The sequence below is a fragment of the Toxorhynchites rutilus genome, chromosome 3, assembly GCF_029784135.1.
Source record: "Toxorhynchites rutilus septentrionalis strain SRP chromosome 3, ASM2978413v1, whole genome shotgun sequence".
NCBI lineage: Eukaryota > Metazoa > Arthropoda > Insecta > Diptera > Culicidae > Toxorhynchites > Toxorhynchites rutilus.
Genome location: NC_073746.1, coordinates 8,377,182 through 8,400,943, shown reverse-complemented (window position 1 = coordinate 8,400,943; position 23,762 = coordinate 8,377,182). Strand labels below are relative to the sequence as shown.

Below are 23,762 nucleotides of genomic sequence, written 5' to 3'. Positions count from 1 at the left end.
ACCACCGAAACCATTTAATCATCCAAGAGCTCCTATTCCTCCAAACATACCTACCCGGCCAGTGAATCCTTTTAAATTTTCAGCACCATACAATGGTCCTGTGAACGTACCCCGTTTTCCACCGAACCCCAAACCAATCAATTGGCAACCTAATTTCTCTCCAAACCCAATTCAGAGACCCCCAATTTTCAGAAATAATTTCACCCAGCAACCAAATCCTAATTTTCCCCGCAATCAGTTTGGACAAAACCATCAAAATAATTTTCCCAAACCAGTCCCTATGGAGGTGGATCACTCGATCCGAAGTAGGAACGTAAATTACATGAATAGAAACAATAATAACCATTTTAAACCACGCCAGAATTTAAATCCTTTTCACCCAAGTCCCAACTATCATTTCGAACATTGTGAAGAAACATATTTGCCCGATTATGGACATGCTGAAAATGACAATTATGCCTTAGCGAAGGTTGAGGGAAATTACCCAGACTATGACCCCCATAACAACATCTATTCAGAAAATGATCCAAACATTTTCGGAGGAAACATCGAAACCAATGAGACATCTGAGAACACAGAAGGAAATGTAGATGATTTAAATTTTCAACCGGATTCAGACAGTTCAAACGGGAGATAACAAATTTTATCCCATATGTAAAATTAAACACGAAAATAGGAGAGATGAAATTTTTGATAGACAGTGGCGCTAACAAAAATTACATCAATCCTGCGAAAATTGCAAATCTAAAAATTTCCAAACTAAATCATTCTTTCGTCAGAAATATCAACGGCACCCATTCCATTAGCGAATCCGTTGAATTTTCTCCCTTCGATGGAAAACCTCCCATCACATTCTTTTTGTTCAAATTTCATCCCTACTTTGACGGACTTATTGGCTATCAAACATTGACTGAACTTGAAGCCGACATAATCACTTCTTCTAACACACTTAAATTTCCAGACTATACCATCCAGATGAGTAGGAAATATCCTAATTCCTACGACATCAACTTGAATGCAAATGAAGAGGTTCCTATAAAACTTCCAATAGACATACAGAACGGTGACTTCTATATTCCAGAACTTTACTCCTTAACAAACGACGTGAATATCCTTCCAGGACTCTATCGATCAACCGATAATAAAGCTACTGTCATGATTAGAAATACTAGCCATTGTCCGGTGAAAGTTAATTCAAACAGACCTATTTTTTCCGAATTAAACAATTTTGACGAAGTCTCACCTCCTGATTCAATGAATAATAACCCTCAAGAACTGCTGAAACAAATCCGCTCAGACCACCTAAACTCAGAAGAACGCCAAAATCTGTTCAAAATAATAAAGAAATACAGCGATATATTTCATCAAGAAGGACTAAACTTGACCTTCACAAGTGCTATTAAACACGAAATTAACACCAAAGATGAAATACCGGTACACTCGAAATCCTATAGATACCCTTATTGCCATAAAGCTGAAGTGCAACAGCAAATAAGCAAAATGCTCGATCAGGGTATTATTCGTCACTCGAGCAGCCCTTGGTCTTCCCCGGTGTGGATTGTCCCCAAGAAAGAGGACGCATCAGGGAAGCGAAAATGGCGTCTAGTGATAGACTATAGAAAATTGAACCAAAAGACTATCGAAGACAAGTACCCTATACCCAATATAAATGAAATATTGGACAAACTGGGACGTTGTCACTATTTCTCTACATTGGACTTAGCTAGTGGGTTTCACCAAATTGAAATTCAAGATCGGGACATACCAAAAACCGCCTTCAGCGTGGAGCATGGGCACTATGAATTCCTTAGGATGCCATTTGGTCTTCGGAATGCTCCATCCACGTTTCAACGCGTGATGGATAATGTCCTTAGAGATTATATTGGCACCATATGCCTTGTGTATATGGATGACATTATAATTTTCTCCACCAGTCTTCAAGAACACATTGAAAGCCTTTGTAAAATTTTCGATAGACTTAAAAGATTTAACATGAAACTTCAGTTGGACAAAAGCGAATTCTTGAAAAAAGAAGTTGCTTTCCTGGGTCATATTGTGACTCCAGAGGGCGTTAAGCCTAATCCCAATAAAATACAAACAATAAAAGAGTGGCCTTTACCTAAGAATGAGAAACAACTCCGTGGGTTCCTCGGCGTGTTAGGATATTATAGGAAGTTCATTAGAGACTTTGCGAAAATCGCAAAGCCCCTAACAAACTGTTTGAGGAAAGGTGAGGAAGTCCATCATTCAGAGGAATTTATTGAAGCTTTTCACAAATGTAAAAATATATTAACAAGTAGCGACATACTGCAATACCCCGACTTTACACGAGACTTCATCTTAACCACAGACGCCTCTAACCACGCGATTGGAGCCGTATTATCCCAAGGCATAATAGGTCGAGACAAACCAGTAGCGTTCGCCTCGAGAACTCTAACCAAATCCGAAGAAAATCTCTCAACGATCGAAAAGGAATTACTAGCCATTTGGTGGGGCTGTAAATACTTTCGACCATATTTATTTGGCCGCAAATTCACACTATACACTGACCACCAGCCCTTGACTTACGGTTTAAATTTGAAAACCCCCAACAGTAAATTGATCCGCTGGAGATTAGATCTTGAAGAATACGACTATGACATTAAATACCGACCAGGCAAACAAAACACTGTTGCCGACTCCCTATCTCGGATTCCCCTAGAGATCAATCTCAACGAAGACACAGATAATAACGAAGACGAAAACGATACCGACGACGCAACCGTTCATTCGGCAGACACGGATGACTCGGAATTCATACCTATGACACTAAAACCACTGAATGCATTTTCAAATCAAATAGTTTTAAAAATTGGACAGACAGACAGTGAAGAAGTCGAAGAGATTTTTCCACGCGTGTTCAGAAAAACGATAACAAAATTACATTTCGGAGTTCCGACCCTTCTAAGAATACTACGTGATTACACAAATCCAAAAAAATTAAATTGCATCAATTGTCCAGAGACCGTCCTACCTTCTCTTCAAATAGTCTACAAAAACTATTTTAGCCGAAATAAAACTTTTAGAATGAGAATATCCCAAATCACCTTAGAAGACGTCACAACCGAAGAACGCCAGAACGAAATCATACGAGGACAACACGATTTCGCCCACAGAGGTATTCAGGAAAATCTTCAGCAAATCTCTCGAACATACTATTTCCCTAGCATGAAAAGAAAAATCAGAACGTACATAAGATTATGCGATCAATGCAATAAAGCCAAATATGATAGAGCACCTTACAAAATCAAACTAGGACAGACCCCCATCCCAAAACGGCCACTAGAGATTATCCATGTGGACATATTCATATCTCAACCGGATATGTTCTTATCCATTGTAGATAAATTCTCTAGGTTCGGAGTTTTAGTAAGTATCAAGTCCAGAACAATACAAGATATAAGAAGAGCCCTTCTGAAGTTCTTTAGCACTCATGGGAAACCTCAACTTATTGTATGCGATAACGAGCCATCCATGAGATCTATTGAGGTTCGAGGACTCCTCGATGACCTAGGCATACAAATATATTTTACACCGACAAATCATAGCGAGACCAACGGAATAGTGGAAAGATTCCACAGTACACTCGCCGAGATTTATCGTTGTAATAGGCATAAGTATGAATCACTATCCAACAAAGAATTATACAGAATTTCTTGCACTTTATATAATGAAACCATACATTCTGCAACTAACATGAAACCCCGAGAAATCTTTTTAGGTATCAAGGACCAAGATGAAAGACCTCTGGACGCCGAAGAAATATTGGCAAAAAGAGATAAATTATATGACGAAGTCGTATTAACACTGACCAAAACACAAAGGAACACACATAAACAACACAACCGGCATCTGGAAGACGAACCAAAATTGGTCCCAGATCAGCAAGTGTTACATAAAGTGCAGGGAATTCGGAATAAAACGAGAAAACGATATTCAACGGTTCAAGTTGTCGAAGACAGATTGAAAAGCTTTATTGACGACTCGAATCGTAGATTACACAAAAATAATATAAAAAGAATAAATAATAACTAATAATATTTTTTCTTTCAGATGGCACTTTGTCTGTTGATCCTTCTTGTTCTGCAAATGCAACTTTATTTTGGACAAATCATTCAAATTCAAGACATTTCAACAAACCCCGGACTATTGACCATACGAATGGAATCAACATTCATCAAAAACGGACATATTCACGTTTATCACGAAGTAGACCTCGACCTATACCAACCTATACTTAACCAACTCAACACCATAATCACCGGATTAGAAACCTTTCCTAACATCAGAGAAATCACAAGAATGTTGCGTAGTAAAATGCATGAAATTACAAACTTATACAGAATCCTTTCCCCTAAGGAGAGACACAGAAGAGGAGCCTTCAATTTTTTAGGGTCTACAATAAAATTAATTACAGGAAACCTAGACCAAGAAGATTTAGACAGAATTAACACGGAGATTGAACATCTCAAGGCAGGAAATCGACAGTTAATTAATGAAAACAATTTACAAGCAACAATCAATGAAAAACTACAAAATAGAATAAATAAAATAATCCAATCCATTAATGACCAACAAAGTAAGTTGGTAAAACAAATTATTTCAAATAGACAAGCTATATTAGATCCCAACAATGTAAACCAAAATTTCACGGCCCTCAGCAAAGTAATCAGAGTTTCATTTCACCTAGACCAAATACGAAACCACCTAGACACCGTATTCGAAACCATTCAATTAGCTCGCGTAAATGTGATTTCGAGGAACTTCCTAGAACCGGAGGAATTAAAAGTCATAGTGCATCAGTTAGAAAAACAGAACATTACATTGCTTAATTCAGAACAGGCTTATGAATTTATAAGTATAAAAATAGTCTTTAAGAACAGCAAATTATATTTTGTTATCTCAGTGCCATTTGTTAAAACGGAAATATTTAACGAGTTGCTGCTGGAACCATTACCAATCAACGGAACATCTCTAAAACTACCATCAAGGACAGCAATAGTAGGAAGCCAATCAACTTATCTTCTCAACGGGCGATGCCAACCTGTGGGACAAAATACCATGTGCGATCAGAACAATCTGATAGACGTTTCCAACGACGCATGTTATTCCAAAATCCTACGAGGATTTTCCGGAAAGTGCAGCTTCGTGGATCACGATGCCAATTCAGGCGTCAAGCGGCTAACTGATTTCCATATCGTGCTGAAGGACGTTCAAAAAGTATTCATACAAACGGATTGCAAACTGACAAACAGAACACTATCAGGTAGTTTTCTAATATACTTCTCAAACTGTGCAGTAATCATCAATGGCACAAAGTTTGACAATCGAGAAAGACACAACAAACAAACACCACTGGCAATATCGCTAGATGGTCTACAAATAGAAAAAGGCGCTCTCGAGGAGAATATAACTATAGAAAAACTACAAGAATTAAACATCCGCAACCGTGAACGAATGGATTCAATAGAAGAATCACTTGCAATCCATATCTCAACAAATATCGGAATATTTTCGATAATTATAATTTCTGGAATAGTAATAGCCATAACGAAAATCAACAAACGCACTAGTAACGTATTTAAAATTGGCCAGAATCCATTCCCAGAACCCCGCAGAACATTACCAGAGAAGAAGGAAAATTCAGAGAAACCAACATCCGCTAAAATCGAACCGGGACGGTTCGAACTTCATGAGGGAGCAGTTACCGTCAATTCCAAACGGCAACACCAGCCATGCACCAGCTCGAACAACCTAAACAGCGGCATCATCACTTTTGGCCAAACGTCCCATCTTCACTGAAATAACATATTCAACGTAGACACCACAACACGAATCAGCATAACAGGCAACGGTACGCAACTCGAGAGTGTAGGTATCAAATTCCCTTCGGCTCATTGCGTAGGCATAAATCATAAGTCATGTAAACTGGAAGCGATAATAAAGTTAGTCTTAATCTTACAGTGAACAAGTGTAGTTCTTTTTTAAAAACGCTCTCCTTTAATTTAAAAACGTAAGTTGAATATGGTATTCATTTTGTTACCGAAAGAAGTTCATTTTGAACTGCTATCACAACTCCTAATGGAATTTTCATATAGTCGTCGCAAAATGGAAATTCTGGAGTTATTGATTACTTTAGGTTAAGCATCCCGTGAGATACATATCATATTTATCAGATTTGGGAAATCACATAATGTGTGATTTTGAAAACTATGTTATTTTTTGTGTTTGAGTAAATTAAAATTGAAATCATGAGTTTTTGGGTGAAAACCATCAGTAACTTTGAGTAGGATTAAGATATTGACAAGTTCTGCATTTCAAAATGTTGGTCTTGGTAGGCTCTAAAAGTCGTCTGAAGACAGCTTTGATGTAGAATTTAAAATATAAAAGTTAGAGCAAAAAAAAAACGCTTTTTCATGGTCACCCTAATGCAACTTAGAAAAAAGCGCTAAATCGATTATATTAAAAGATAGAAAAAATCTTTGTTCTTCAAAGTTAATTAAAATAATTGAGGCTACAATATTGTCCAACTATGTTTATCTCTATCTATGAAGATAAGAATGTTAGATTTTTTATTTCATGGACAATTTCGTCGAAGACAGTTTTTGTCTAAAGAATAAATATTTCCCACAAAGTGGTTTTTCAACTAAGTTGCATTAGGGTAACCATGAAAAAACCGGTTATTTTACTCTAACTTTTATATTTAAAATTCTAAATCAAAATTGTCTGCGTACGACTTTTAGAGCATATCAATACCAACATTTTGCGATGCAGAATTTGTCAATATGTCAATCCTGCTCAATGTTATTGATGGGTTTTCACCCAAAAACTCATGATTTCAATTGTAAATTACTCAAATACACCCAGGTTTTAGGATACGTACCTCGTAAAAAAAACGTGATAATTGAATAATCCGCGCAACAAAAACCGCGTTAATTGAAAAATCCGCGCAACAAAAACCGCGTTAATTGGAAAATCTGCGTAAAAAAACCTTGTAAAAAACCGCGTGAAAAAACCTGGAGGTACAAAAAATAACATATCTATGAAAATCACACATTATATAGAGAGAAATTTGTTCTTTCAAATTCCGTTAAACATTTTTTATGTTTGCCCCAGAAAGAATGGCAAGCAATTGAAGAGAGAGTATTTTTTTGGGAATAAATATCAACAACATTGAGTGAAGTTGAGATATTGACACGTTCTGCATCGCAAAATGTTTGTATCAGTATGTTCTAAAAGTCTTTCGAAGACAGTTTGTATGTACAATTTGAAATATAAAAGTTAAAGCAAAAAAACGGTTTTTTTAATGGTGACCCCAACGCAAATTAGAAAAAACGCGCTATATCGGTTATTTCAAGAGATAGAAAAAAACTTTGTTCTACAAAGATGCTTTAAATAACTGGGACTACTACATTGTCGAACTATATTTACCTCTATCTATTGAGATAAAAAAGTTCGATTTTTTATTTCTTCAAAAATGTTGGTCACCCTATTTTGGCAACATAATATCTATCACATGTAACAACTTCGTCGAAAACAGTTTTTGTCTAGAGAATAACTGTCGAGCTCTGAATGCTAATTTCCACTTAAATGATTCTCCTGGACTATGTTGCATTATCAACACTGGTAGGGTTAATGATCTTGGTTTGTCCAATTTGGGGTGCAACTAGTAAATGCAAATCGATTTGTCTTCATGAAAATCACACATCATCGATACGAGTTTGGGTTTGTTGAAAAGCCCCAAGTCTCTAGTTGCTAATACTACCATAAGGTGTTGAAGTTATTCAAATTTTTATGTTTTTTAACGATTTTCCTTAAAGAAGAATTATGATCATGGTTTGCCCAAAAAAATGATCATGGTTTGTCCGGTTTTAGAAATCTCCATTTTTGAATGAAAACATTCGAATTCACAATTAGATGTTGCATTTATCATTGCTTGAGTTTACTGTCATCATATTGATTCATTCATAATTTAGGCTTTCTTCAGAATATTGCCTTTTCTTGGGCATTTTAGAAGTGTTCACCCCAACACAATCAACACAGAAAAACCATACTTCTGCTATGCGCGAAGCACACCATAAACAAACATAAACAAACTGCAGCGCGCCAAGCGGTTGCCATAGAAATCATGTGGACAAAACAACATTATTGAATTGGACAACTCATGATCAGAATTGAGTTCATCAAAATGCGTTAATTCAATGGTTTAGCTATGTAAATCCGATACAAATGGTGAGCAAGCATGATGTTTACACTATTTATAAGTGTTGTAATCCAGAAAAGGTTTGAATACGTGCCAAATAATCATCTGGTGATCGATTAAAAGTTAGCTCGAATGAGGGACGCATTGACACAAATAGAAGGTGTATTTTATAATCCTTTAAAACATGTGATTTCGTAAAAATATACTATCAAACTACTATAAATCATGTAAAAGGCAATTTCATTTATATGTTTCGAAACATTCGAAGGCCTTATTTGACACAGGAGCGCTGAATTAGAGCATTCAAAAAAGTGGGCAAACCATGATCATATTTTCGACTGGACAAACCAAGATCATTTACCCTATAATCACAAATAGAGGGCGTGTCACATCAAATTGCATCACGGAAAAAACGCTGTAGAAATTTAATTTTTAGGAATTATATCTTCAGCTTTCGCTTATAATCAGATAAGAGTGTATAGATCACGTTGGCCATGCTTCACTGTAAATTTTTCGTAAATTTGGAAAAATGTCGTCGAACGAAAAAGAGCGTCGTGAAATAATCCTGCGCACTCATTTCGAGAATCCGGAGTTGTCACATCGGGACATCGGTAAGATGCTGGGAATCGTCCAATCCACGGTCAGCAGAGTACTAAAACGATACTTCGAGAACCTAACCATCGACCGGAAGGTGAAGAACGGCAAAAATGGATGCTCCGTCAGTGAAAAGGATCACAAGCGCGTAGTTAAGCAGTTTAGACGTGATCCGAGAAGTTCGGTCCGGGATGTCGTCAATAAGCTGAATTTGTCAAGTTCATTCGTCCAGCGGACCAAGCAGCGGGAGGGCCTGCGTACATACAAGGTTCAGAAGGCTCCTAACCGCGACGAAAGGCAAAACATGGTGGGGAAGACGCGAGTCCGGAAGCTGTACACCGAAATGCTGACGAAGCCGCATTGTCTGGTAATGGACGACGAAACCTACGTCAAAGCGGACTTTCGTCAGCTGCCGGGGCTGTTGTTCTTCTCCGCAGAGGACAAATTCAGCGTTCCGGAGGAGATTCGCAAGCAGAAACTATCCAAGTTTGCCAAAAAGTACATGGTGTGGCAAGCGATCTGCTCTTGCGGAAAGCGGAGTGCCCCCTTCGTGATGACCGGCACGGTAAACGGGCAGGTTTACCTTAAGGAGTGCCTACAGAAGCGCTTACTACCACTATTGAAGCAGCACGAGGTCCCGACCATCTTCTAGCCGGATCTCGCTTCGTGCCACTATTCAAAGGACGTGTTGGAGTGGTACGAAGCCAACGGGGTCACCTTCGTGCCAAAGGAAATGAACCCGCCCAACGCGCCGGAGCTTCGCCCAATAGAGAAATATTGGGCGATTATGAAGCGGGCCCTCCGGAAGAACCCAAACGTTGTCAAATCAGAGGCGGACTTCAAGAGAAAATGGATTTCTGTTCAAAAAAAACTACAACCTGACGTTGTACAGAACCTTATGGACGGGGTAAAGAGGAAGGTGCGAGAATACAGGCTTGGGCTCGAGGTATGAATAAAAAGAAAATGCCAAAAGTTGTTTAATAGTTTTTATTTTACTGTCTAAAATTTTCAAAAGGATCGGTCTACTGGGCGAATTTCTACAGCGTTTTTTCCGTGATGCAATTTGATGTGACACACCCTTTATTACGCTTGCAAAAACTGATTGTATTTGTTTTTCAAAGTCTACTTGGTTTAAAAACCAAAACATGTAATCTTTGAAACATCATAAAGTAAAAACGATGAAAAACACATCTCTGATTTTTGGATATGTTATGTAAAAAAACGTCAGCTTCCAAGAAAAAACCTAAAGAAGTATAGCACTCTGGTGCTAAAACCATGTAAACTATAAAAAACAAATACAATCAATAATTAAATCCAATTTTTTGCAATTGCAATATTAGTTTTATTTTTATTTGATATGTCAATCATCTGCATCGGTCTAGTAGCTTAAAAGTTATTTTTGTAAAAAAGGGGGAAAATGATTTTTCGGAACACCCTAAAATGGGAATGGCCACCCTAATAAAAACATAAAAAGGGTTGGGTTTGATTCGATTCTTTGTTTTTAAGAGGCTTTAAACTTTGCAGTTCATTCGCCTCTAAATGCTTAATGAAAACCCCTTATAGCACCAAACTTCAAGCGAGTTTATTGAAATCATTAAAATGTCACATGGTCCGGTCTATATTAACACCGACCAACTCCACCCAAATTTATTGATATTTCTTCTTCAAAAATACGCTCTCCAATATCCTACCTAATTTTCTCTGGAATATTTTAATTTTATGTATTGTATTCTATTAGTCAAATCATTTCATTTGACACTGATATTAAGAAGATTGCAGAAAGTACATAGTCGACCATTTTGTGGCAGCGACTTTTTTTGAATTTGTGTTGTTCATAATGTATTGTATTCCCCAAGTCAAGCCATTCACCTTTTTTTAACAGCGGCAAAGTTGAATTTTTCAGGATCGTGGGATACGTAATTTTATAATGGCAGTAGAATTAAAGGTATGTTCCAAATTTCAGATCAATCAGTGATCAGGAACGGGGTCAAATTTCAATTAATGAGGGACAACCCTAAAAATACTCAAACCTATATACAAACAGGGCAAGCTGAATGGAACCATTAAAAAGTAATTGTTTAATTGGGAACTGCGGCCATCTTGGATTTGGGTTTTTCATGATCTATTGTGTTCTACCAGTCGAGAACTTTCATTTGATACCCATATTGGCTATTCAATATGGAAATATTATACAATTTTTTTAAAATCTCCGAAAATCAAAAATAAAATACTCCGGATAATCGAGTCTAAAATTCCGGATTATCGAATTCCCGATTATCGAGTCCGACCTGTACCACCTTTTTCTTGCATTGCAAAATTTCCAGAGTGATAAGAAATGGGGATCAAGGAATAATTGTAAAAATCTATTGCTAGAGTTTTCTTGCCAATAAGGACCAAGACATATTAAAACAGTTTTGAATTTTACCCAAAAATAATGGATTACTTTTCCTCCAACCTAGTATTTTGGTCCATGAGCTGTAACGAGGCGATGATTTTTTTTTCGATTTTCAAAACATTATCCCTCCCCCAGCTAATTTATGGCTACGACACTGCCATATACAAATAAATCAGTGCAATTCATAGTTATTTAACGTTAACCGAGAGATTTTCTTACAATTTTTTATGATTCGATTATCCGAAGTGAAAAAACAGGAAGTGGGTTATATCTATGGTATAACCGCAATGGTGACGTAGGACTATCGTTGATTTAGTGATCATTTGTTTGAATTTGAATCTGAATTCATTCTCAATGAATGAATAAATGAATATTTGGCGGATTTCGAAAACGAGAGCGTTACGTTGGAAAATATTCTACTGATGGGGAATAATCTTCAGAAGCTTTCCTGCTAATTGCACTTAATTGTATAATCACAGAACTAAATGTATTTGATCGCAGTATTATATGGATAGAAAACATTAAAATAAACTCTTTCGCTTGCATGTAATTTTCAATTCCAAGGGGAACTGGCTGATTATTTTGCAGCAATGACATCTTTCCGGATTCTCCTCGATTCTTCTCGAAATCCACCAGTGGTTAATGCTAACTCGATAACCACATGTTGACTGCACTTGATTGAAAAATCACAAAACCAATTGTATTTGGTCGCAGTATTATATGGGTAGAAAACATTAAAATAAACTCTTCCGCTCGAATGTAATTTTCAAGTCCAATGGGGACTGGCATATTATTTTGCAGTAACGATGACATCTTTCCGGATTCTTCTCGAAGTCCACCACCAGTGGTTAATGCTAACTCGATAACCACCTGTTAATAGCACTTGATTGAAAAATATTTGGTCGCAAAGTTACATGGATAGAAAACATTAAAATAAACTCTTTGACATGAATGTATTTTTCAATTCCCAGGGAAATTGGCAGATTATTTTTCAGCAGCGATTAGATCTTTCTGGAATTTTCTCGATGCTGAAAGGCATCCAAACGAAAACAATTCCGCGCGTGTATGTGTGTGTGGCAGCTGCTTCGATGTCTTCCCGGGGAACAATTTTTCGATGCTGATACTTTCTTGGTCACCTTCTCTTCTTCTTCTGATGGCTCGGCTTTTCTGCCCTCCCTCACTTTTCCAAACAAAATATCAACAAAATTTCATATTTATTGCATCCAAACGAAAAAAAAATCCGCGTGTGTATGTGTGTGTGGCGGCTGCTTCGATGTCTTCCCGGTGAACCGTTTGTGGCATCACTCTCCTCCTGATGGATTCCCTTCTGGCCTAAGGCGGACAAACAGGCTCTTGGTGACACCGTTCATCCGCGCTTTCATGATAAACGAAGAGCTTCACCACAACAGTGACAACATGCTCCAATCGCTGTTCAATTATAACTGAGTGGATTTCCGAGTAGCGCTCACTCATATACCGATTGGTGATTTCAATAGCCTGTTTTGAAAGCAATTTTAAGACTATTGAAACAAGTTTTTGGATGAAAAAGTAACAAGTATATAACGCGTAGACATTTTATCTTTCGAATGAAGTGTTTATCATACTATTTCGTGCAGTTGTTTAGGAGCTATTAACGCTCAAAATCTCGGTCTCCGGCGTAACGCTTTCGTTTTCGAAACTTTGATTTCACACCCCGGTATAGAAATGAAAGACGTAGTCCTACGTCAAAAAGGTCACAGGAGGATTGTGTCCGAGACACGACCGCATAGTTGACGTAGGATTCCGTTAGGCTATCTGTTGATTTTGAATATGTTTGAAGAATTACATCTGTTGCTCCAGCAACGAATCGAAACGCTTTCCGTAATTTTAATATTTATTGCGATGATAATGTATTAAAATTTCCCTACAAAATATTCACATTAATTCACAGTTATCGAAATAAATCAATCCTTACGTTTGTAGGTTCTCGATAATTCCTGATATTTCGTTATACGTTTCAATATCTTTTTCCCTCCTCGATAAGCCTTAATATCTCTTATTTTGAACACAATTTTCGTATTTCTATTTCAATATCTTCTATCTTCTATCTACGACACTTCTGTTCTATCTGCGACTTTTCTTTGGCGCCTTTTTTGAATTTGCGCTATTCAATTCCCTTTATCTGATTTCCTTCATTATACAATAGCTTTTCTAATTCTTGTGCTACGTCACTGTGCGTTACGGTTGGTACATAGGGTTTTGATATAGGTGCGTTGTCACATCGAAGTTGTGCGCAACAGTCCCCCCCTAAGTTGGGCTCTGGTTCAACTTGTTTATATTTGCACCGATATCTAATACAGCTAGTTTTACCGCTGGTCTTTCGTATAAACCTGAAACTGTTTGTACTGTTGCTGAACGAACCTGACCATCTTTGGATATTTTTGTCGCTACCACTCTTCCTTTTGGCCAACATGATCTAGGCATATTAGGGTCTACAACAATCACAATATCGCCGACGCCTATCGGTTTCGCTGGAAGGAACCATTTTGTTCTACGTGTTATGGTCGGTAAGTATTCCATTACCCAACGTCTCCAAAAATAGTTGGCTAGAATTTGTGATGTTTTCCAGGAATGTTTTACAACTATCGCGCTATCATCGTAGGGGACCAGTGGTTTAGAGCCGTTGGATGATCCCTGCAAAAAATGATTGGGAGTTAATGCTGGTGATGATACATCGTCTACTGGTACGTATGTTAGAGGTCTACTGTTCACGATGTTTTCTATTTCAGTTAAAGTATTCCTCAACACTTCATCGGTGAACGATCGTTTAGGATGGATTTCTGCAAGAATCTTTTTAACAGATTGTATAAGTCTCTCCCAGCTACCACCCATATGTGGTGATGCAGGAGGATTGAAGTTCCATGATGTTGTTGACGATGTAAACTCTAGCATGATCCTCTGCTTATCGACAGTCTTTAGCGCATCAGAGAGTTCTTTGCTTGCTCCAACAAAGTTGGTTCCACGATCACTGAAAATCTCCACTGGAGTTTCCTACGTGCCATGGAGTTTTTTAGTGCCATGATACAGGAGTCTGTGTTAAGAGAGTGTGCGATCTCTATATGGATCGCTCGAATAGTTAGGCAGGTCATAAGAACTCCCCATCTCTTTTCAGTACGTCGACCAACCGCGACATTATATGGACCGAAAAAATCTACGCCAGTATAGGAGAATGGACGTACAAAGGCAGCAAGTCGTGCTGGAGGCAGGTTCCCCATAGCTGGTGTTTGAGGTTTTGCCATTCGTATTTTGCATTGCTGACACTTACGCCTGACCTTTTCGCACTGGACACGTAAACGAGGAATGTAGTATTGCTTTCGCACTTCATTTATGTAGGTTTCATGATTTTGATGATGGTACCTTTCATGTCTTTCTAGCAAAATCAGCTGTGTGAGACGATGGTCACGTGGAAGCACAATCGGGAAGGCACTTTTCTTGCCGACAAACTCACAGACATCGATTTGGCTATGAACTCGCATTACGCCATTGTCGTCAAGGAATGGACTGAGTTTGTACAGTGAACTTTTCCTCGGTAGAATTTGCTGATTTTTTATGCTTTTAGCTTTGGTAAGGATTGCCATTTCTTCAGAGTAAACTTCGTTTTGTGCTCTTCTATAGTGAAAGTTTTCAGCTGTTGCTAACTCGTGCATCGTAAGTATTCCTGTTTGTGTTACGGCTTTTGCTAATTTGCGTTTTATATTTTCAGCGAATCGTATCACCAGCGCCGTTATGCGTCGCAGATGCTTCCACTTGGAGTGATCTTCTGGTCGCAAAATATCGTTGAAATCAATTGTATGATGGAGGAGGTTTTGGCGGATTTCTTCCACTGTGACATGGTCGGATGTTGGCATCTTTGGCCACTCACATTCATGCTCCCATAAAAAGGAAGGACCATTGAACCAGCGGCTGTTAGCATCGAAATCCGGTTGTCGCTGCCACTTGGTACCCTCATCAGCAATATTCAATTTTGATGGAATTCAATTCCAATCCTTGATCTCTGTATTTTCTAGAATTTCGCTTGTACGAAAGGCTACAAATTGGGAGTATCGACGATTGTCTGAATTGAGCCAACATATGACATCCCGTGCATCCGTCCAGAAATAACGTCGTTTGATGTCCAGTGAATGCCCTTGCTCGATACTTTTGGCTAATCGAACACCGATGACTGCTGCTTGAAGCTCCAGACGTGGGATCGAGACAAATTTGATGGGAGCTACGCGTGTTTTAGCCCCAATTAAAGCACATTTTATCACACCATCCTGTACGAAACGAAAGTACGAAACTGCAGCATATCCCAATTCGCTCGCATCTACGAAGGTGTGTAGTTCGACGGCATGTTGATCTCCACACGACGAAGTATGATAACAACGAGGAATTCGTATTTCCTCGATCTGTGGTAGAATCCGAAGCCATGTAATCCATCCCTTAAGTTGCTTTTCATGAATCATATCGTCCCATTCTGTTCCTGCTCTCCAAATCTCCTGCAAGAGAATTTTCAGGAACATCAGATAGTTCCCTATCAGGCCGAGAGGATCATAGATGGACATTAGAACGCGAAGAATTTCTCGTTTGGTTGGATGCTTTCCTTCAGCAAGTAACTCGCGATTTCGTTCGATATTTAATTTGAACTGGAAAACGTCAGTTGTTGTGTTCCACCACATGCCAAGCACCTTTTCCAAGGCAAATTCTGTGATGATATCCAGATTCATCTCTGGTTTGCGGCTCGTTTGTAAAGCTTCCAGAACTGGTGTCGAATTTGAAATCTAGTTACGCATTTCAAAGCCACCATGTTGATGTATTAACCGGACGCATTTTGCTAACTCAATTGCTTCGTTCTCTGTATCTACGCTCGCAAGCAAATCGTCGACATATTGATTCTTCTGAATCGCTTCAACAGCTGCCGGGTACCGTGCAGCGAAACGATGAGCATTCTCGTTGATAACAAATTGTGCACAGCTGGGCGAGCAGCTCGCTCCAAAGGTCATCACTTTCATGATGTATGTGTTGGGATCATTCGATTGATCTTCGCCACACCAAAGAAAACGCTGATTATTTTGATCGGCCTCGTTAATCAACACCTGGTGAAACATTTCACGAATGTCGCCACAAACTGCTAGTCTTCGCTCTCGGAATTTGTATAGCACCGAAGTCAGAGCAGTCAATTGCTCAGGTCCCTTTGAAAGAACTGAATTTAACGAAATGCTTCCTACTTTTGCAGCTGCATCCCATACCAGTCGTATTTTCCCTGGCTTATTTGGGTTAATGACAGGAAAAATTGGCAAATACCAAGTGCGGTCATTTCGCTCTTTGCTTTCTTCCAATGAAAGTATCCGAATATAGCCTTTCTCTTCATAGTTTCTCATTATTGCCTTCAATGCTTCAGCAAGAGATGGGTCACGAGTCATTCGCTTCATGAGACAGTTATGCCGCTTTAAAGCCATCGGCTTACTATTAGGTAAGTGAATATTGTCATACTTCCAGAGAAGTCCTGTTTGATACCGTCCGTTCTGAAAGCTTGTAATTGCCCGTAACGTTTTCATACCTCTTTCATGTTCGATTGAGTGAGAAGGTTGATCATCTTTCACGATACCTAAGCTGTCAAGAGCGAAAAAATTCTTAACGATGGTGTTCAGATCTTCATCTTCTTTGTTGGAGTGATAGCATACGTGGAAGTTGTGAGACATACTACTCTGGGAACAAGTACCGAAAATGGTCCATCCAAGACGTGTTTATACTCTTTACCTTCTCTTTACCTTCTCGACTATTTAGCACGTGTGTCAAACGTATGTTGCTCATTCCTATCAACATTCGTTGTTGAATATCCCTATACGATTCTGCTCCCACCCCTCTCAGGTGACTATATTTTTCACTTAGATCCGTCATTGAGAGAGACTGATGGGGTAGATTCAAATCCTTTACAGTATAAACGTCGGTTATTCGGTGTTTGCTGCTGTTTTTTGGCGAGCCTGATATTTCTAAACTAACCCGAGTAGCCGAATCTTCATAACGGCAGGCATCAGAGGTCCAGCGAAGACACAACGGGTGTTGTTCACCAGTCAAATTCAACTCTTTCGAAATATTTTCCTCCAACAATGTTATGGATGATCCTGAATCTATGAATGCGTAGGTTTGTATACTTAATTCACCGTTATGTAACGTGATAGGAATATATTGAAACAATACTGAGTGAGCATTTAGTTGGTGAGTGCCACACGTATAATCGTTAATCTCGTTTGAGATGGGATTGTCCTTAGCATCATTATGCAAAAGTTTGTGGTGCTTGTATGGACACCCATTTTTTTTGCAAATTTTTGCCAATCGACACGATCCTCTATGGTTTCCCAGACAACATCGGCACAACTTTAATTGACGTAATACGACCCAGCGTGCATTATGATCTAAGCTGATGAATTTTCTGCATTTGGTTACTGTACTGCAATCTCCCTCACATACTATACATGTGTGACGACTATTCGTTATTTGACGTGGATATGTTTCAGAATATGCGCTCAGGTAAGGATAATTTCTTTGAGGTTTATTTTCGGTAGAATACTGTGGAAGAGTTACTGAACATGCAGCTTCAGCTATAGTGTACAACCAATCGCTAAATTCTAACAGTGTAACTCTATGCAATGCTTGCCGGTGAGTTGCCCAGGTAAGTTTGATCATCGGTGGTAGCCTGTCTACTAGTCCTTGAAGGAGCGCTATGTTGTAGAGATGCTCTTCAATATTACACGCCTGTACCGTTGCCACCAGGTTGCGTACCGCCAATGCGAATTCAACTATTGAATTTAATTTCTCTGCTCTTGGAGCAGGAATCGTGTGAACCTTTTGTACTAGAGAATGAATTATAATTTCTGGTCGACCGAATAGCATTTTCAGGGTTGACAACACAGAACACATGTTGTTGTGATGTAACAGCTGGCTTCTGACGGCTTCTAATGCTTTTCCTCTTAAACAGCGTTGCAGCCGTACTATATTTTCCTCCGGTGTATAGCCGCACAATCTTGTTGTGTTCTCAAATGTTGCGATAAAAGGTGGCCACTCTTCAGGATTGCCACTAAATACTGGCAATTCTTTAGCGATAGCATGTCTGGCCGCAAGTTGTCTATTATTCAACAGAGTAGCCTCACCAGTTTCGTGTAGCTGGTTATTTGTATGAAGTTCGTGTACAGTTGGTCGGATGGAGTGTAACGGAGATGAATGGTAAGTAGGATGTGGAAACGTGTCGCTACCAGCGGCCACTCTCTCCGTGGGTGAACTTACAATGTTTAATGGTTGCTTAGTAGATGCATTAATCAATACCTCGTACTTTTTTTGTAAAAAATTTCGCTCAAGAGCCCATTCCTCCTCTAGTAGTTTGATTTGCAGTTCTGTCGACGATAGATTTGCGTTTTGCGCTGCGTGTTGATTTATACTTGCTCGCGATGTACTCGAGATAGCAAGGTGTGATTGAGCGCACTGTGGTACGAATAAAGCTTGCGATAATGTTGATGGCTGCAGTGAAGCTGGCATGACGGTGTGCTGCGTTTGTTCCATCGAAACGCTAGGCAGATTTGGTTGGAACGACGCTGCCGTAGTAGTCAACGGTGAGGATACAGGTAGACTTTCGATTGTTGGTCACGGGCGATGTGGTACAATTGTGGGGGTAGAACCGATTGCCGAAAGTTGCGTAGGAGCGGGAAATTTGGCCTTCAGGCATTCCTGACAGCTCCAATCATAATTGACAATATTATGGTCTACATTTACACATGTAAAATGATACCATTTTTGGCAGTCATCGCAGCAGATCATTCTGCTATTGTCAGGAGACTTACACAGCGCACAGCTTTGCTCCTGGGAAGGTGAGGAAATTTCACATGGCATTTTCAAATTAAATATCGAAAAACGGAAATTTTAAAATGTTGCTCCAGCAACGAATCGAAACGCTTTCCGTAATTTTAATATTTATTGCGATGATAATGTATTAAAATTTCCCTACAAAATTTTTATGTATTTGCAATGCCTACTTCCCCTAGGCAGCTTGGTTTTGATGTCTCTGTTCGGGACCGCCGCATGTGTCGTAAATTTCGACCAATCAGAAGTGGGTATTTCCGTTAGGATAGGGGTTGAGATTTTTCAATTGTTCGATGATTTAATGACATATATTATTTTGTTCAATATAAAAAATTGCTGTGGAGTACCGAAATCTAATGACGCAAAAATTTCATCAATCCATCATGAAATAACTGAGTTGAGTTGAGTTGAGTTGAAAGAATTTTTTTTGATGAAAAACCCTCCGATCGAAGCGGGAACACACGGCATGTTAAATGTGACGATAATCACTCGGCCACGAGAGCACTAAGTCAGTCTGTATCTAGTCGGGTGTCTGGCAAGGTTCCGCCTCGGATTCAGTATTATGAAATTGCGTCATAAAACAAGGAGGAAGTAGTTATGAGTGACTTCAAATTTGGACATCAAGTAAAAACCAGGGGTGGGATGCTCTCGGAAGCATAACGAGCAAAATGAGATGAGTTCATATAACAGTTCGGCTGAAAAGTTCATAAGGTAACACAGTAAAACTTTTTTTTTTGCAAACTTCAATTTTATTATTCAACATAATGGCCTTCGAGGGCGATACGGCGATTATAGCGATCTTGCAACATTTCAATACTATTTTTATAGTATTCTTTTTTCCTCATAATAGGCCTCAGTTTCGGTAATCAATTCATCATCGGTCTTAAATTTCATGCTAGTGAGCATTCTCTGCGGACAGAAAATAGTCGCTGGGGCCAGATCTGGAGAATACGGTGGATGCGGAAGCAATCAATTCGAAGCCCATTTCATACAATTTTGCCATTGTTTTCATTGATTTTTCCATTTTTTTCACAATAACAAAAGTATCTTCACTCGCAATACTGTAACTCACGAACCAATCGACTGATTGCTATCAAATTTTGACACGTATCCATTGAAAGATGGAGCTTTGTGATAGTCAAGTAGATTTTTGCAAGGGCGCCATCTAGACGTCAACCTTGTGAACTTCTCAGCCGAACTGTTAGGAAATAACTCGATACAAAATAGAACGATATGCTTGACGAAGATCTTCTTCCCCAAAAAGTCACAATTACGATTATCAACGACAGTTCATGATTGACAACTTCCAATAACGACATAAATTTGAAACTTGCAACTGGTGGAAACTGCGAAACTCGTACCCAATTTAAACTGGTGCAGCGCTTACCAGCTCAGTTTCAAACATTACAATGCACGCTTCGCCACGTGAGTGTCACGTGTGATTTTCTTGTCATCTTGTGACAATCCTCCTCTCGGTTCGGGGAGAAACACACTTCGTGGCGTCAAATTGACATTTTTATTGAATTTCTCATTTCCCTACGGACTATCCACCGCCAGCGCCGTTCGCTGTAATCCTAGAGGACTCGTGTGGCTTGGCTGAGGTGGATGGAATTTATCGCTAAAGTGTGCGTCTGCCGCTTTCTCCTATAGTATAATTATCTGATTGAACCGCAAACTGAATGTAACATTGATCTCGAGGTTAGTAAGCCAGTAGGTTTGAAATTGTTTATGCTACGGGATTATATGTTTCGACGGTGTATAGAAACCAGAAAAGGAAAGGACTACAGACATACTAAAAAAAACATTCGAAATATCTTTCAGAGGATCCAAAGTTCGTTCCATTCTACAATAGTATGAGAAGTGACGTATTACAGCCGTCAAAACACCCGTTGTTTTTTGTAATCATGGAAGCATGACTATCCTGCTGGCGCATTATCATCTTCCTGGGAGCACATTTCAGCTTAGAACGATGAAACGTAACCCATTGAAAAAAAAAGTATAAAGCAAAAACACCGATGTAAATACCCCCAAAGTTACACTTCTCCACTTTTCAAATACTTGCTCATAAATTATTCCTCGCTAATGACTTTCACCCGGGGAAGGTATCTATTTACAAAATAAACAAACATTTTTATTCATTACGATCCCGCAGCATGTTGTCGACCGAAAAAATGGGAAAAAAAACTCATCTGCAGCCACCGAAAAGTGCAGCTATCTTCCCCCTCCTGACACGCAGTCACCACCGTTGGAACCATTTCCGTCCACACATTAATATTTATGCGGTTGTCTCTCTCCTGGAATTTTGTACGGGTGTCTATTTGCTCACTTCCCAGCAAACAGCGGCCCATATGTCCTCTCGGGGCCCGGGCATAAACAGGTCCGCCCGAAAGTGAACCTCTTGTTGTTTGGCGTGTGCCATTTGTCCTGATAAACATATCAGCTTTCATATAGATATGCGGTTGTACAAACGCACGCCCTGAACCGTACCACCGAAAAGGACAACGCGACACAAACCAAAAATAATAATCGTGGAACACTTATGGTGTCATTTGTAGATTTCGTGTACCTCTGTTTGTGCCCCATATGCCGATGTTCTCATAGCGGAACACGAAAAAATCAGCTTTTTTTGGGAAAATTAAATGTACGCTATCAAATGTCGCTGTAGATATTGGTTATGTACTGTAGCGATAGCACAACTGGTGCACAACTTGTGACAGGAAACGATGCTCTCGTTTTTAGTTCCTCGACAAGCACCCGAGAGCAGGACCTTATGGTAGTGTTTGCTCTACCCATATTTAACTAAGCTTCCCCGCATGACTTTCACTTGATGTGTGTGTGTGTGTGTGGAAGTTTTTATTAAAGATGACTTCTCTCGTAGATACCTATCTTGCACATCTCGCGTCAGGCACTTTGCAATCATACTAAAAGGCAGGCATTTTTAATTAATGGAGACGAATTGAAGGGGCAAACTTCGGGAGATATTACTTTGAAGAGAGCGATCTTATCGCAGCATAAACAAACTTGATGGCGGAAAAGCTGGAAGGTTTGTTCTTGAAGTGTCGTGTGTGTTCTTTTCGCTTTAATTTTATCCGACTGAACACCTGCGAACGCAGAAACGATGGATGCGTTGAATGGGATGCTGCTTGCCGCATACAATATATTGTCATTACTGCAGTCTGGGTGTTGAGGTTTTTCGAACCTGTAATATCAACAACGTGCAATGTTGAGGTTCACAATTCTTTCCTCTGCTTCTCAGTCTAGCTCTGGAAACCATATAGTAATACAACTGTCGCAACGTACGTCAAAGCATGAAAAATGCTTGTTGGAGAGCTTTGCCATTATTTTAAACTGTATTGCAATTATCGAGTGATGCATTCGTCATCAAATCAATCACACTAGATTTTTTTTCATTATTTTGGTCTCATCCGAATAAATCGCGTAAGAATCGTCCGAATTCAAATTGAGACTTTTTATTCATCAATACCACCAAAGTCTCCTGTCGGGGTCCGCGACTTCCTCGAGGAAGAATGAAACATTTCACACTGTTCTGGACGCTAGCCCGGATGTGACATTTTTGTAGGTGACGAATGCCGATGCTTACCGCACCGAAAGTCGAATAAAAAGCCTATTAGGTACACCGGGGAAATTTGAAATGGGTTTTTTTCCGAAGTTCAACTTGAAAGTTATCTTAAAAAATCACTAAATCACTAAATTGAAACCTGTTTGCAGCATATACAAGGTGTGACAGATGCTTCTCGATAATTCTTAGTATGCCACGTCCATTTTGCGTGCATCATACAAAATGGACACTACATACTAAGAATTATCGTCTAATTATGTGATTGCAACAAAGGGTTGCCCACAAGGAGGCGTTCTATCACCTCATTATTCTGGTGGCCAAAGACCAAGGAGACTGTAGCTACAAAAAAGCTAAACAAACTCCAACGACTAGCATGCATTGCAATTACTGGAGCAATGCGAAGCACACCCTCGAAGGCACTGGAGGCTATCCTTCACTTACTACCTCTGAACCAACATGTTCAGCTAGAGGCTAAGAAAAGCGCTCTAAAGCTTAAACAATGGAAAAAAATACTAGACGGAGACAAAATTGGTCACTTGAGCATCCTGAATCTCTTACCCGTAGGACCATCCTCAGAGATGAACAGTGATTGGATGGAACCTAGGACTAACTACGACATTCCATACAGTTTAATCGAACCTTCTCGTTCAATATGGGATGAAGGCGGTCTCAGTGTTCGTAATGGTTCAATCATGTTCTACACTGATGGGTCAAAAATGGGAATCAGAACAGGTGCTGGAGTGTATGGTCCCAGAACAAAAATCTCTGTAGCTATGGGAAACTGGCCAACAGTTTTTCAAGCAGAAATAGCTGCGATAATAGAATGCTCAAATGTCTGCCTTAAAAGAAAATATAGACATGCTAACATCTGCATATTCTCAGACAGTCAAGTGGCACTTAAAGCTCTAAATGCTTTTAAATGCTCCTCAAAAATTGTCTGGGAATGCATTCGCCTCTTACGGCAACTAAGACGGATAAGTTCGGTACAACTGTACTGGATTCCTGGCCATTGTGGAATAGAGGGAAACGAGCGAGCAGATGAACTTGCCAGGAACGGCTCAAGCTCACCTTTCACTGGT

At 39.3% G+C, this 23,762-nt stretch overlaps 1 protein-coding gene across 1 annotated transcript; it reads right to left on the bottom strand.

The window, feature by feature from the left end:
- Window positions 1-13,517: 13,517 nt before the first annotated feature.
- LOC129780170 (uncharacterized) lies at window positions 13,518-14,848 on the bottom strand. Its single transcript, XM_055788158.1, has 2 exons — window positions 14,450-14,848; window positions 13,518-14,261 (listed from the first exon to the last, which is right to left on the bottom strand). The coding sequence occupies exons 1-2, from the start codon at window positions 14,846-14,848 to the stop codon at window positions 13,518-13,520; spliced, it is 1,143 nt and encodes a 380-aa protein (XP_055644133.1).
- Window positions 14,849-23,762: the final 8,914 nt, after the last annotated feature.

Excerpts from the sequence above, each read along its gene's own strand:
- LOC129780170 (XM_055788158.1), bottom strand. The coding sequence starts at position 14,848 with ATGGCAATCCTTACCAAAGCTAAAAGCATAAAAAATCAGCAAATTCTA. Across the intron at positions 14,262-14,449 it reads CAGCACGACTTGCTGCCTTT|GAAACTCCAGTGGAGATTTT; the intron begins GTACGTCCATTC and ends CATGGCACGTAG.